At 43.1% G+C, this 16,124-nt stretch overlaps 1 protein-coding gene across 3 annotated transcripts in view; it reads right to left on the reverse strand.

The window, feature by feature from the left end:
• SEZ6 (seizure related 6 homolog) overlaps window positions 1-16,124 on the reverse strand; it is a 955,479-nt gene that overhangs the window by 14,134 nt on the left and 925,221 nt on the right. The window contains exons 15-16 of one of the 3 annotated variants that reach the window (XM_073616801.1): window positions 12,024-12,062; window positions 10,573-10,590 (exon numbers count right to left, since the gene is read on the reverse strand). In XM_073616801.1, coding sequence (XP_073472902.1) covers window positions 10,573-10,590; window positions 12,024-12,062 — 57 coding nt within the window. The remainder of the gene's footprint in view (window positions 1-10,572; window positions 10,591-12,023; window positions 12,063-16,124) is intronic. The other 2 variants (XM_073616802.1, XM_073616803.1) reach the window with 2 other exon arrangements.

A 16,124-nucleotide genomic window follows, 5' to 3' on the forward strand; every position in this document is an offset into this window, starting at 1 on the left:
GATCAACAAGTAATAAACTACAGAATGTTGCGTGGGGAGTAAAAACAAAAACCCAAAAAATGAATGATCAAATGTGATGCACAAGCTGAACACTAGGGAGATTTATTGGAACTTTTCTGTAAATAAGTGTGATGTTTAATAAATTTCCCAATATATGTACAATGTATATGTTACAGGACTCCAAGGATGGCTCCTAGATGATTGTTTACAGGCCCTTTAATTGTCACTGTGGAATTAGCTGGAACAGAATGGGGATTTCAGTGAAATTCTGGTAGTCCAGAGGAAAAGTGAGAGATAGTAAGCTCTTAAACCTAGAAAAGCTTTTAAACCCATAACACATGAGAGTCTTGAACTTACTTTTGCCTGGTAAGCCCTATTCTTTTTGTACTACGCACATCATAAACCTGTTGGACTGTTAAGTGTATTGCATTAAAGTGGTTGTAAACCCGAAAAAAAACCCCAAAAAACAAACAAACCCTGTAAGACAAAGGCATAATGAGCTAGTATGCATCACTAGTTGATAAGTAAGCACAGTGTAGCTGTGCAAAACTACTCCACCTCTGTTTCGGCTACTGCAACCATGGTGTGTCATTGTTTGCATGGAATATTTAATAAATTAACTTCAATCACGTTGGTGTGCAGCCAATTTCTTCCTTCAATAAGGGTCAATCACAGCGGCCCTTTACCGCTGATCACATGTAAACAAACTTGCTGGTTATCTGTATTCTTTTCCTCATGCGCTGTCACTGTGTGAGGAAAGGAGAGCTGATAACTGGCAAGGCTGACAGGGCACATTTACACTTATCAGTGCAGCCCCATCAGTGTCCATCAGTGCTGCCTATTAGTGCTCATCAGTGCTGTCTCATCAGTGCAGCCTCGTCATTGCCTGCTCATCAGTGCCCATCAGTGCAGCCTCACTAGTGCCCATCAGTGCAGCCTCATCATTGCAGCCTCAACAGCACACATCATTGAAGAAGAAAATATACTTATTTGCAAAATTTTATAACAGGAACTAAGAAAAACTTTTTTTTTCAAAACCTTTGATCTTTTATCATTCGTTTAGCAAAAAAAAGAAAACCCAGTGGTTATTAAATACCACCAAAAGAAAGCTCTATTTGTGTGAAAAAAAAATGATAAAAAAATTCATATAGGTACAGTGTTGCATGACCGCATAATTGTCATTCAAAGTGTGACAGCAGTGAAAGCTGAAAATTAGCCTGGGCAGGAAGGTGAAAGTGCCCAGTAATGAAGTGGTTAAGGAATAACTAGAACTTTGAACATCAGGATTGTCCTTTGTGTGTGCATTGCTCCTAAATAACATTATAGTAGAGTCTAAAGTAATTAAAATGATCTTTTAATTTTTGTCAGATTTTTCTGAAGTTATCTGCCTTCCACCATGGCAACTTGGGGGCATTCTGAATACTGTTGGTCTAATTGGTCTACAGTAGTGGGTGGTCATCTTACTAGATATAAGGGACCTCAAGTCCAGCCTCTGACATCACCAAAGGGCTGCACATATTATTCAGTGAATGTAATGCTACAAAAAAAGCTGTAAGGCTCGGTTCACACTAGGGGTGGCACGACTTGCAGGTCGCCTCACCGAGGCGACCTGCACACGACTGCCAGGGTGACTTGCAAAACGACTTCTGTATAGAAGTCTATGCATGTCGCCCCAAGTCGCCCCCAAAGTAGTACAGGAACGTTTTTCTAAGTCGGAGCGACTTGCGTCGCTCCAATTAGAACTGTTCCATTGTACAGAACGGGAGGTGACTTGTCAGGCGTAGTCGCCTGACAAGTCGCCCCCGTGTGAACCGGCACTTAGTGACTGCAGACATGAAACAGGATATGGACTATGGGCATGCTACAAGAGATGGATAGAGACTGCAGGTATGCTGCAGGGGATGATCAGAAAAAGGGGACATGCTTCAGTAGACAGTGAAAGACCGGAGACACATTACACAAGACTGCTACAGATCACTGGCATTGCAGCACCTTTACAAATCAATTCAAATTGATTGTGCTGCCATGGAGACACAACCTGAGAGAGTGATAGATCAATAGATGATTCACCATCTTCAGTAACTTCCCCTCCGCATGCTTTCTACCAACATCAGCATTCCCCACCACTCCATCAATGGCACAGAGGCCCCAAGAGTCAGAGCAGGCCAATAGGGCACACAGGGCCTGTCACACAAGGAGTTCAACCCACTCTACATTGAGATGCCTTAAAAGCACATCAAATACCCCACAGGGGATACTATCACCCAGCACTACCCTAAGCCCTGCTCATATACCCACAGCCCACGGAACGGATCGGTTTTAAAGGGTGTAATGCAACTCTATCCACTTCAGCATGTCGCACAAGCCTCCCCGGGTGTTATTCTCTTCTACTACTCCTCTACTCATGTTGTACTCACTAATGGATCGTCCAATGACTCAGATGCAGACATGGATGATTACATTACTTGGGTGATTGTGAGAAACATATACCTACTATTACATATCTTCAATTTTTAATCAAACAAGTGAAAGAGTCTTACAGAGAGAAGATTACCACTAATAATACTATCTCAGGGATACACACACACTAAGGGGTTTGGACCCCTCTACCCTCTGAACCTCATCATTTTATCTCTCAAACATGCCATCACCCATGGATAATCACCACGTTATTTTTTATAGTTAAGAACAGATGGCCATATGTGGCCTTTATCCTTGTCACTGGAATAGGGACCATTGTCTGAAACACTGAATTTTCTGAACTAACTTTGACTACTGGGAATCACAAAAATGATTCTTGGTGTTTCGGACATGTGCCACTTTGGCCAGGAAATCCCCCCCCCCCCCACCCTTCTCATAATAAGCTCCTTGTTGTCCTATATAAAGCAAGTCTTGGTTTTACAAAAGGTTTTCCCATTTTCCAATGCACCTGCTTGCCTACATTAAGCCTACCTATATCTAGATATTTTTACAGGTTAATTTAGGGCAGGTTGGGTGGGAACATTCCCAGACTCTCTATGGCTCCCTTGTGGGCTACTTTAGCACCCACCTTTTAGCTGGAACCCAGACCCTTAAGGTCCTTGAGACCCCACTGGCGATGTGAATGCCCACTTAGAAATATTTTGGCTATACTGAAAATGTTCATAGTTTTTGCTACATCTGTTTTACTAGTGTTTCTTCTTTCCTCCAGTGTACCTACAGTATCTCACAAAAGTGAGTACACCCCTTACATTTTTGTGAATATTTTATTATATCTTTTCATATGATAACACTGAAGAAATGACACTTTGCTATAATGTAAAGTAGTGAGTGTACAGCTTGTATAACAGTGTAAATTTGCTGTCCCCTCAAAATAATTCAACACACAGCCATTAATGTCTAAACCGCTGGCAACAAAGTGAGTACACCCCTAAGTGAAAATGTTTAAATTGGGTCTAAAGGCATGGAGTTCACCAGAGCTTCACAGGTTGCCACTGGAGTCCTCTTCAGAACTGGTGGATGTTAGAGACCTTGCTCTCCTCCACCTTCCGTTTGAGGATGCCCCACAGATGCTCAATAGGGTTTAGGTCTGGAGACATGCTTGGTCATTCCATCACCTTTACCCTCAGCTTCTTTAGCAAGGCAGTGATAGTCTAGGACTTGTGTTTGGGGTTGTTATCATGTTGGAATACTTCCCTGCGGCCCAGTCTCCGAAGGGAGGGGATAATGCTCTGCTTCAGTATGTCACAGTACATGTTGGCATTTATGGTTCCCTCAATGAACTGTAGCTCCCCAGTGCCAGCAGCACTGATGCAGCTCCAGGCCATGACACCTCACCACCATGCTTGACTGTAGGCAAGACACACTTGTCTTTGTACCCCTCACCTGGTTGCCACACACGCTTGACACCATCTGAACCAAATACATTTATCTTGGTCTCATCAGACCACAGGACATGGTTCCAGCAGAGGCGGACTGACAACTCATGGGGCCCCCGGGCAATAGGAGATTATGGGGCCCCCAGGCAATCAGAGATTATGGGGCCACACAGTATACACAAACACACACACACAGTATACAATCACACAGTATACACAGACATGTTTCTATTGGCTGAGAAGGTACTGAATTGGTGGGGCAGCTATAATCTCGGGATTTTTAGACCAAAAGGATGTCGGTAAGGGACATTTCAGAGACAGATGAAAAAAAACACAGATTTTTACATACTGTCCCTGGTTTTACTGAGGCTGGCAACCCTAATGGGGCCCGCTAGTGGCCCGGGGCCCTTGGGCAGTGCCCGAGTGGACGAATGGTCAGTCCGCTCCTGGGTTCCAGTAATCCATGTCCTTAGTCTGCTTGTCTTCAGCATACTGTTTGTGGGCTTTCTTGTGCATCATCTTTAGAAGAGGCTTCCTTCTGGGACAACAGCTATGCAGACCAATTTGATGCAGTGTGAGGTGTATAGTCTGAGCACTGACAGGCTGACCCCCCACCCCTTCAACCTCTGCAGCAATGCTGGCAGCACTCATACGTCTATTTCCCAATGACAACCTCTGGATATGACGCTGAGCATGTACACTCACCTTTTTCGGTCGACCAAGGCGAGGCCTGTTTTGAGTTGAACCTGTTCTGTTAAACCACTGTATGGTCTTGGCCACTGTGCTGCAGCTCAGTTTCCGGGTCTTGGCAATCTTCTTATAGCCTAGGCCATCTTTATGTAGAGCAGCCATTCTTTTTTTCAGATCCTCAGAGAGTTCTTTGCCATCCTAGATTGTAAGCTCTAAATGAGCAGGGCCCTCTGATTCCTCCTGTATTGAATTGTATTGTACTTGTATTGTCTGCCCTAATGTTGTAAAGCGCTGCGTAAACTGTCGGCGCTATATAAATCCTGTATAATAATAATAATAATAATGAGGTGCCTTGTTGAACTTCCAGTGACCAGTATGAGAGAGTGAGCGCAATAACACCAAATTTAACACACCTGCTCCCCATTCACATCTGAGGCCTTGTAACACTAACAAGTCACATGACGCTGGGAGGGAAAAAGGTTAATTGGGCCCAATTTTGACATTTTCACTTGGGGTGTACTCACTTTTGTTGCCAGTGGTTTAGACATTAATGGCTGTGTGTTGAGTTATTTTGAGGGGACAACAAATTTCCATTGTTATACAAGATGTACACTCACTTCTTTACATTGTAGCAAAGTGTCATTTCTTCAGTGTTGTCACATGAAAAGATATAATAAAATATTCACAAAAATGTGAGGGGTGTACTCACTTTTGTGAGATACTGTATTTTCCATCCACCTCACTGAGGCATTTATCGCATGCATCTGGTTCATCAGACTTCTTCTGTGTGCTGACTGGATCAGATATGTCTGTCTACCTGTACCAGCTGCTGGCAAAGGTATGAGGCACTCATGCTACTCCGTGTCCTTGCGCCACCTTTTGGCTTTACAGGGTTTCTGAGCTGGAGGTGTATGAGAAGCAATCCTCATTGCTCCTGCCCCAGGTGACACGGCAAAGGTAGGACAGTGCAAAACATATAAATCAAACTATTTAACTATTAAATGCAAAGCACCAGAAAGCACCAAAACACAGAATATTATCCACAGGGACCTAGAGGGTCACTCAATAAATACCAAAGGTCCACAAGTTGGGCACCAGGGGATCTACCTACTGCAAAGAGTCCTGAATTAAGAGGCACTTTTAAAACAGGTAGGCTTTATACAAGGATTTAGCAATCTTTTTAAAGATTTATTCACTTCTGTGTTTGAGTTTTTTTTTGCCTTATCACGGTCTTTCTCCAACTGATTTCTGAATGGGAGGATCTGCCTTCATTATAATCACTTGAGCAATCTCAATGTTGTGATGAAAAAAACTGCAGCATCTTGAAGAGCATTTCACCTACAATTGCAGAGTTTTCCTGAACTTTTTCTGTTATCTCATTGTAGACTTATGGGAAAAGCAGTTAGCCAATTACACAAGTAGGAAGTGATATATATATGTATATATACTGTGTGTGTATATATATATATATATATATATATATATATATACATATTTTTTGCAAAAGTGGATTTTTTCTTTCAAGAGCAACTACAATGGTTTTGGCTAACTATATTTTTTTAAACCGTTCTATTAGACCTATATACAATCTTTGTTTTACAAAATAAACATTTAATACACAACAAGAGGGTTTTTAAAGCTCTATGGGGTTGATTTACTAAAGGCAAATAGACTGGGGACTTTGTAAAGTGCAGTTGCTCCAGAGCTTAGTAAATGAGGTAAAGCTTCACTTTGCAAAGAACACCCAATCCCGTGCAAGGAAAATAAAAGTAACAGCATTTTTGCTTGCACATGATTGGATGATGGAAGTCAGTAGAGGCCCTGGTCATTTACCAAACTCTGGAGCAACTGCACTTGCAGAGTGCATAGTCTATTTGCCTTTAGTAAATCAACCCCTATGAGTTATGCTGTCAATTAGTCGTTTTCCTGGTTATTTGCCTCCCCCTCCAACCAGGTTCATTTTGCATAGCTAACTAAAAATCATGTAAACGCTATTACAATTTTCAAGCAGAATCTTTTATACCTGCCAATATAGGGTAAGTACATCAAAAAATAAGCTTACCACTATCCAAGTCAGGGATAGACAGATTGGAGTTAGAATGAATTTGAGCCTTTAAAGACTGGTAGACGGGAGGATTTACTAAAACTGGAGAGTGCAAAATCTGCTGCAGCTCTACACAGAAAGCAATCAGCTTCCAGGTTTTAGGCCGGGTTCAAACTGGTACGACATGACAGTCGTACCAGTTTGGCTCTGACTTTGCCCTGCGGCTTGAAGTCCAACATGCGTCTGACTTCAATGAATAGGGATCCGACTTTGATCCCCGACAATACCAGGCACTGTGCCTGGTATGAATCTTTAAGGGGGAACTCCACGCACAAGTTAAAAAAAAAAACGGCATGGGTTCCCCCTCCAAGAGCATACCAGGCCTTCAGCCTGGTATGGATTTTAAGGGGAACCCTCCAGGCCATTTTTTCAGCGTAGGGGGTTCCCCCCAGAATCCATATCAGACCCTTATCCGAGCACACAGCCTGGCAGGTCAGGAAAGGGGGTGGGGATGAGTGAGCGTCCCCCTCCCTCCTGAACCGTACCAGGCCGCATGCCCTCAACATGGGGGGGGGTGCTTTGGGGCAGGGGGGGCCCTGTGCCTCCTCACCCCAAAGCACCTTGTCCCCATGTTGATGTGGACAAGGGCCTCTTCCTGACAACTCTGGCCGTTGGTTGTCGGGGTCTGCGGACGGGGTTCTTATCGGAATCTGGAAGCCCCCTTTACCAAGGGGGCCCATGGTCCCGGCCCCCCACCCTGTGTACTGTGTTTTATTTTTGACACTGTTTTTCAGGTGAATAGGTATGAGTACAATGTACCCCACGCTCATTCACATAGGGTGAGGGGCCGGCATCTGGGGGCCCCCTTGGTAAAGGTGGCTTCCAGAATAAGATAAGCTTCCCGGTTGTCGGGAAGGAGCCCCTGTCCTCATCAACATGGGGAAAAGGTGCTTTGCGATGGGGGTGCAGGGCCCCCCCTGCCCCAAAGCACCCAGCCCCCCATGTTGAGGGCATGCGGCCTGGTAAGATTCAGGAGGGGGGCGCTCGCTCGTCCCCGCCCCCTTTCCTGACTTGCCAGGCTGTGTGCTCAGATAAGGGTTTGGTATGGATTTTGGTGGGACCCTCACGCCGTTCTTTTGGCATGGGGGGTTTCCATACCAGACCGAAGGGCCTGGTATGCTCAATGAGGGGGAAACCATGCCATTTTTTTTTTTTATTTGACGTGGAGTTCCCCTTCAAGATCATCAGAGCACAAGTCACATGCCAAAGTCGGATCAGTCAAGACGGCGATTCGACTTTGATCCGACTTCAGTGATATTCAATGGACTGCACTACAAGTGCACTGCAAGTGAACTTGGAAGTGTACTGCAAGTGCACTTGGAAGTGCAGTCACTGTAGATCTGAGGGGAAGATCTGAAATGAGGGGAAGCTCTGCTGATTTCTATCATCCAATCACGTGCAAGGAAAAATGCTGTTTTTTATTTTCCCTGCATGTCCCCCTCAGATCTACAGTGACTGCACTTTCAAGTGCACTTGCAGTGCACCTGTAGTGCAAAGTGGATTTGCCTTTAGTAAATAACCCCCAATGCCTACATGTTTATCTGCAATAGTGTTTACTGCTTCAGTCTGACACACCAATCCATTAGAACTGAAAACATAGTTCTGAGCATGACAATTTTTGAAATGCCTTGTTAGCAGTGGAACACAGTGAGGGAGATTTACTAAAACTGGAGCACTCAGAATCTGGTGCAGCTGTGCATGGTAGCCAATCAGCTTCTAATTTCAGTTTATTCAGTTACCTTACATTCACACCTATGCATTTTTGGTGCATTTTGCAGAAACGCACTACAGTCCATTTAACATGGTTTCCTATGGATGTAGTTCTGTGCGTTTTGCGGTGCTGCGTTTTTTTGGAAGGGTCTTTTTTCCCGCAGCAGATTGCGTTTTGCGTGTAATAGACTTCAATGGAGCCGCACTAAAAACGTAAGTGTTTTTCATGCGTTTTTTTTCTCTTTAACACACTGTGTATAGCTGGTTGCTAAGGAGCAGGCCGGAAAGCTGGCCCTCATGTCCTTAACAACGATGAGTCATCAGAAGTGTTCCCTGCTGACAGCTGAATGTAAAAAAAAGAATTGCCGGCAAAAAAAAAAAAAAATGAAAAAAAGACGTGGGGTCCCCCCCTCCAGATCAATACCAGATCCTTATCCCAGCATGCACCCCTACTCATTCACCAATAAAAGTATCAAAAAGAAATAAAAACACACACACAGTTTTTGACAATTCCTTTATTAAAAAAAAAAATTTAAATGTCCCCCGATCTAGATCTATCATCATGCAAGCATGCAAGAACTTTCAGATGGAGGAGCAGGCAGTCAGCAGTTAGCCTTTGTCTCGGGTGGAGCTTTTTTTCTTTTTTCAGGTCCAGCGATGCGGCAGGTGGCGTGATTGCGAATGGATCTACATTTGGGACATTGTTTTTTTTTTTTAATAAAGGAATTGTCAAAAATTGTGTGTTTGTTTTTATTTCTTTTTAACACTTTTTTGGGTGAATGAGTAGGGCTATAATGTACCCCATACTCATTCACATGGGGGGGGGCTGGGATCTGGGGGCCCCCTTTTAAAGGGGGCTTCCAGTTTCCGATAAGCTCCCTGCCCGTAGACCCCCACAACCACCGCCCAGGTTTGTGGGGAAGAGGCCCTTGTCCCCATCAATATGCTTCTGCCCCCCACCCCAAAGCACCCCCTTTCATATTGAGGGCATGTGGCCTGGTATGGTTAAGGAGGGGTGGGGGGGGGCGCTCGCTTGCCCCCTCCCTTTCTTGACCTGCTGGGCTGCATGCTCGATAAGGGTCTGGTATGGATTTTGTGGGGACCTCATGCCATTTTTTAAAAAAAATTTGCGTGGGGTTCCCCTCCAAATCTATGCCAGACCCTAAGGGCCTGGTCTGGATTTGGGGGGGGGATCCTTATGGCGTTATGGCAGCAGCCAGCTATACACAGTGTTTAAAGAGAAAAAAAAAACAATTTTGTTTTAAAATGTTTAAAAAATGTTTAAAAATGCAAAACGCACCTGAAAACCGCATCAACCACAACAACATATATGTGAACCTAGCCTTAAAGCGTTTGTTAACCCAAAAAATAAAAAAAAAACAAAAACAAAACAGATCCTGTTCCCTTAAAGCATGTTATACAGCACAGCACATGTGCTGTGTCGTTTGGCCCCCTGTATCACCTGTAATACCTGGCTGATCCTGCCTGGCTATGCCTTTACCCCGTACGCTGACCATGATACATCAGGGCTTCTGAGCCCTGACACCGTTGTCAGCGTACTTGCCTCCGTCAGCTGCAGCCCTGCTCTCTGTCTCCTGTGTCCTCTCCTCCATCCTCTGCCCCATCCCCACTCTGACTGTCTGCTCGTATCAGCGCCCCCACCCCCGCCGCTCCTGCTGCTATTATACTTAACATTAAATGCTCTCATTTCCTCTGTATTAGAACAATATCCCCTCTGTGTTATATCATAAATATGCTTATCTGTACTGATAACACAGCGTCTTCCTGCAATCATGGGACTCCTCGGCTCTGTCTCTCTCTCCTCTCCTCCCCGGCTGATGTCAGTGGCAGTGCTTGGCCCCGCCCGCTGGAAACGTGATATGGGCAGAGGAGAGAAGAGAGGAGGCAACTGATCGCAGGAAGACGCTGTGTTTCAGTATAGATAAGCACATTTATTATATAGCACAGACACAGGGGAGCTTATTGTTCTAATACAGAAGGGAAAGGAGCTTTCAATACAAGTGGCTTAACAACCACTTTAGGCTTTGGCAATAAAACCTGGAAGCTGATTGGTTGCTATGCACCCGAGTTTGCACTCTCTAGTTTTAGTAAATAACCCCCAGAGTACCTGTAGACTATTTTAACATGTTGTCATCTTGGCAAAGCTACAGGTTCATCGTAATGCAGCTCACAATTGGTGCATCTGCTTACCTCCCTTTTGCTTTCCTGCTGAGTGGTCGGGAAAAAAGGAAAAACCTGTGTAAGTTACAAGTCACTGAAGTCTTGGCATACATAGGACCACATTCTGTCTACATGCACTTACTTTAGCAACGGTGGCAGGGTGGCAGATTATTGCTCTAGACCAGTTGCCTAATACTTAGAATGGTGAACTATGTCTGCAAATTGTGTGTCTAAACACAGGATATGTGTGACAGAGTGACAACACAAAATTATAATAGGGAGGCAGTTGTGACACCATAACAGTAAGTGCTTGAACAAGGACCTTAATGGCAGGAACACTGGGTGTTATTTTAAATAACGCTTGCAGATTTAAAAAGATTGAAAACAACTGTTGAATATATATCAATAGATTAATGCTTAGATGAGATATTAATTATTAGGTTTAGACTTATTTTAACACTTAACTTAACCTTCTGCTCTAACTGAATTCCTTTAATATATGCTATTGGAGCTGAAATTACCGCGGCTGCTAGCACCAGACTTGCCCCCCAATAGATCTTTGTTAAAGGATTTAAAGTGTACTCATTCCAATTACAGGGCCTTGAAAGAGTCTTGTATTGTTATTTTTCGTCACTACCTCCCAGAGTCGGGAGTGGGTAACTTGCGCACCTGCTGCCTTCCTTGGATGTGGTATTCGTTTCTCAGGCTCCCTCTCCGGAATCGAACCCTGATTCCCCATTACCGGTGGTCACCATGGTAGGCGCAGAAAGTACCATCGAAAATTGATAGGGCAGACATCCAAATGTATTGTTGCTGTCACAGGGACGTGTCATTGGCCCAAGGTTATCTAGGGTCACCTAAGCAGCCAGAGAAGGGGCCGGAGCCCCCGGGTTGGTTTTGGTCTGATAAATGCACGCATTTCTGGGGGTCAACGCTCATCTGCATTTATTAGTTAAGGAACCATAACTGATTTAATGAGCCATTCGCAGTTTCACTGTACTGGCCGTGTGTACTTACACGTGCATGGCTTAAGAGCACACTTACCAGAACCATTGGCTCCAGAAGCTAATACTTCTCCACTGAGATATCAGACCACCAAAATTGATGATTGCAGGTAACCTCCAATCTGACCATAGTTCAGGAGTCGTAAAACACAAATAATAAACTACGGGCATATTTATAAAGGATATGACATTCACCAAACATTCACTGCAGGTGAATTCATCAGAGTATATGCACCAAATATGCACCAGGAAAATACAGCTGCAGTGAATGTTTGACGAATGCCACATTAACTGTTTTGTAAATATACCCCTAAACTATTATTTTGTAATATTTTGCACATCCATAAAAGCACCTGTTGCTTTTTCACCTCCTCCTTGTACTAGTCTAGTATACACACTTGTTTAGATAGAAAAATGAGCACATATTAAACACACATTGCGTAAAACACAAAACTTGATTTTTAAAATATTACTTACCTTCTATACCCTGATTGCTGTAAAATTCTTTATACGAAGCTGGAGGGAAGAAAGAAAAATATTCATCCTGTTACTTTGCAAATTGTATCTGTGCTGGTTAATAGTACTCACACACACAAGCTTATTCTACTGTATAAAGAGCAGTGATGATGTCCTTAGAGAGGTAACCTAAACTAACCAATGAGATTTCACTTTTCTGTAGCCAGGTATAATATGTCTGTCTGGTATACCTGCTTAATTGGATGGAAACTGAATTAAGTGTTTAGTTTAGGGTAAATCTAAGAGATTGCATAGTAATTATATGTAGCGCTGGTAGATTTGCGATCTACCATATGTTGGGTAAATTTAGTAATTTGTTCGTTAAGAGGGTTAGTTTTGCTTCTGTTCCACGTTGTGTGTGTTTCCATACTGACCGGTGGGTGTCGCTGTTATCACTGGTCAGTGTTGGAAAGGCAATGTGTTGAAGCGTATGGATGCTCTTCTGTCCCAGAGACAACTCGGTGGAGGTGGTCCTCCGAGTTGCATTCTGGGCGAGGGTATTTATGGGACAGACGCCATATTGTGGGGTTCATTTTTACAGCCACCTGCTGGCCCTCCTGGCCGACAGGTATGCGTTAGAGAGCAATCTCGTGGTCCTCCGTTCCGGAGGCCCACGTCGCTGCGGTGCAGGGGTGGGCCCAGAAGCTTGTCTGGGGCCTACCACAGCAGCCGAGGAATGGTCCTGTGCTGTCTATCCAGAGTGAAGAAGCTGGACAACTGAGGAGATCCCAGGGGAGGACCCGTCATGGAAGGATCACGCAGCGTGCTGGTCTGGAGAGGGGCCTGGTGACTCAGTTGGAGGACGTATCCTAAAAGTAACTATACAGCATAGTGTTGCCGGGTTGGCTTAAAGGTTCAAGCACTATGACTGACGTTCATTGCAGAAAGACCAATACATCCTGTGGCAGAGGATCGTACAGGTTTATCCCAAACAAGTCTGTGGCAGAGACTTTTGTTTGTGCTACGTACTGGCTGCTAGGCAAGTGAGAGAGGCCTATCCAGGCAAGCAAAAAGTGTGTCCCACGAGGGGAGCGCATTCTATTGTAATATCCAAATTCTACCAGGACATTTGTCAAGAATCTTACAAGAAGATATTTGAGTTTCTTCTGCAGTTTCCCTTCTGCCTCTTTCCTGCTACTTCCTTAGTAAATCGTTTAATAAAGCATTGAAAACGTACTCAAGTGTTGGTGTGTGTGTATCGTCCAGAGGTAAACTCAATGGAACCCTAGACCCGGTGATGGTGAAACAGAGGGAAGGAGAGTGAAGGTAACAAGCCCGCTTAAACCAGTAGCTCCACCGAGAGTTATTGCTACATATACAATCCGACTGAAATGTGCACGGAATGCTTTATCCAAATTACATATGTTCATGTGTACTCTTTTAACTATGGTGTGAGATACACAGTAACCAACCATATATGAATGCAAAATCAGCATTAGACATAGAGCAATAGAAGCAGGAGTTTTCAAAATGGCACCGGAAGCAGTGAGTGGCATTTGAACATTGTCAAACCAACACTACGAAATGTTTATTCTTTCTTCTTTGGACACTTCCTGATGTAGATTGTTATATAGTCAAAGGAAATAATGATGCCGACTTGCGAAACCAAAAAGGAAATGTCTGGAAGTTTATCAGTTAGCCAACATTATGGCATACATTTGTAAGCCATAAATAAAGTAGTATGGAAAAATATTGGAGGTAGAGTTGCTTTTCATTTTGTGGAATACCAAAGAGGCCCAAACTGGGGTCTAAGAATAATATTTTATTTACAACTGTGCTTTAAAAATCCATTATTGATGACCAAATCCATATTTACAGCAAAAAGAATGATGTCATAGATTTGCCTTTTCCAATCTTACTAGAGTATACCTGATTTATTATATAATAAAAACAAACAAGCAAATCAACCCTGATTAAAAAGCTGTAGATAAAAACATTTTTCAAGTCCTTTGTTTTGTTTTTGTTTTTTGTCTTGCTTATTCGCTTGTTTGGTTAGCTTGTTTGTTTTTTTATTTGTTTCTTGTTTTCAAGTCCTTTCTAATCCTTTGTTTTTAATTTTATTTTTATTTTTTAAGTCATTTTGTCCAACGTGGCTTTATTCCTTATGTGATCCACCGGTGAGTCCTGATTATACTATTTTGTATTATGGTTTTATCATTTAATATTAAAGGGCATATGATCTATGCAAGGCTGTGTTGCTGTATTTGTACAGGATATTGGCTAGGCAGAAGGAGTTAATTGTTAATGCTAGTCAGTTATAGTGGTGTGCTGTTCCATCTGCACTGCCCATTTTAGCCTGCCCCTTTTTCATGTGGTTTGCATTTGCATATGTATACAGTATATAGCCTTGCGCTCCCCTTGGGTTGACAAAGAAACGAAGGCCTTGAAGCATTTCCAAGACAGCTTGTGTCATCCAGAAGAATCCCCATAGTGTGCTGGACCCAGTGGTGAAACATCATTTGTGCTGGACTCGTAACTGGAACGTAATTTCGGATGTCACTTTAGGTCCACAATGGCTGGAGAGGTCCACCGGCCTTTGTATTTTGGAATGCAGTGGCATCCTTCACCCATACCTCTCTACTCAATTTGCCCATTGCCCAGTTCTTTGACTACCTGGTGGCCATAGGTGGCACTGATGGAACCTCTTTTGAGACACGCTTTGGAGTTGGGTGGCTTTTCAGATGTAAGTGACATTTGTAATTTGTTTAATAAAGAAGACTTATCCTGATCATTACCTTTACATTTCTTTGGACTCACTGGTGTACACGTGGACTGGCTTCTTGAGGTTTTTGCACGTTCTGACTGGATTTCATCAAGCTTTTTGTAGACTGCACAATTTGGGAACCACCCATGCTTCATATCACACATAGGCCATGGGTGGTGTTTAATCAATTGGTATTTACACGTGATACCACCCAGCGGTCATTACATTTTCTTCTGTACAGTGTGTTTTATCTCCCCCACTTAGCCGAGTATGCTGAAGATTTTAAGGATTTTGTATTCTCCAAGGCTCCTTGGTGATCCATTTAGCAACACCAGTTCATGTGGGAAGCTTCCTATTATATGGACCATCATTATCAATATTTTTTTTTTAGCGACCATTTATCATTTATTATTTAAAAATATTTACCATTATTAAGATGGTCCATCACAATTTTTTGTTTAGACTGACATCTAAAGTGTGCTCTCAACCTATTTTGCTCTCAAACTAAGCTTCAGCAGCAGGTATCTAAATAATTGTTTAAAAACTTGACCAATAGGTATAATACAGTGCCTTTAAAAAGTATTCATACTCCTTGAAATTTTCCACATTTTGTCATGTTACAACCAAAAAGGTAAATGTATTTTATTGGAATTTTATGTGGTAGACCAACACAAAGTGGCACATAATTGTGAAGTGGAAGGAAAATGATAATTGGTTTTCAATTTTTTTACAAATAAATATGTGAAAAGTGTGGCGGGCATTTGTTTTCAGCTCCCTTTACTCTGCTACCCCTAACTTAAATCTAGTGGAACCAATTGCCTTCAGAAGTCAACTAATTAGTAATTAGAGTCCACCTGTGTGTAATTTAATCTCGGTATAAATACAGATGTTCTGTGAAGCCCTCAGAGGTTTGTTAGAGAACCTTAGTGAACAAACAGCAACATGAAGGCCAAGGAACACACCAGACAGGTCAGGGAGAAAGTTGTGGAGAAGTTTAAAGCAGGGTTAGGTTATAAAAAAAATCCCAAGCTTTGAACATCTCACAAAGCACTGTTCAATCCATCATCTGAAAATGGAGAGAGTACGGCACAACTGCAAACCTACCAATACATGGCCGTCCACCTAAACTGACAGGCCGGGCAAGGAGAGCATTAATCAAAGAAGCAGCCAAGAGGCCCATGGTAACTCTGGAGGAGCTGCAGAGATCCACAGCTCAGGTAGGAGAATCTGTCCACAGGACAACTATTAGCCGTGCGTTCCACAAATCTGGTCTTTATGGAAGAGTAGGAAGAAGAAAGCCATTATTGAAAGAAAGCCATAAGAAGTCCCGTTTGCAGTTTGCAAGAAGCCATGTGGGG

Source organism: Aquarana catesbeiana, linkage group LG02 (assembly GCF_042186555.1).
Source record: "Aquarana catesbeiana isolate 2022-GZ linkage group LG02, ASM4218655v1, whole genome shotgun sequence".
Classification (NCBI taxonomy): Eukaryota; Metazoa; Chordata; class Amphibia; order Anura; family Ranidae; genus Aquarana; species Aquarana catesbeiana.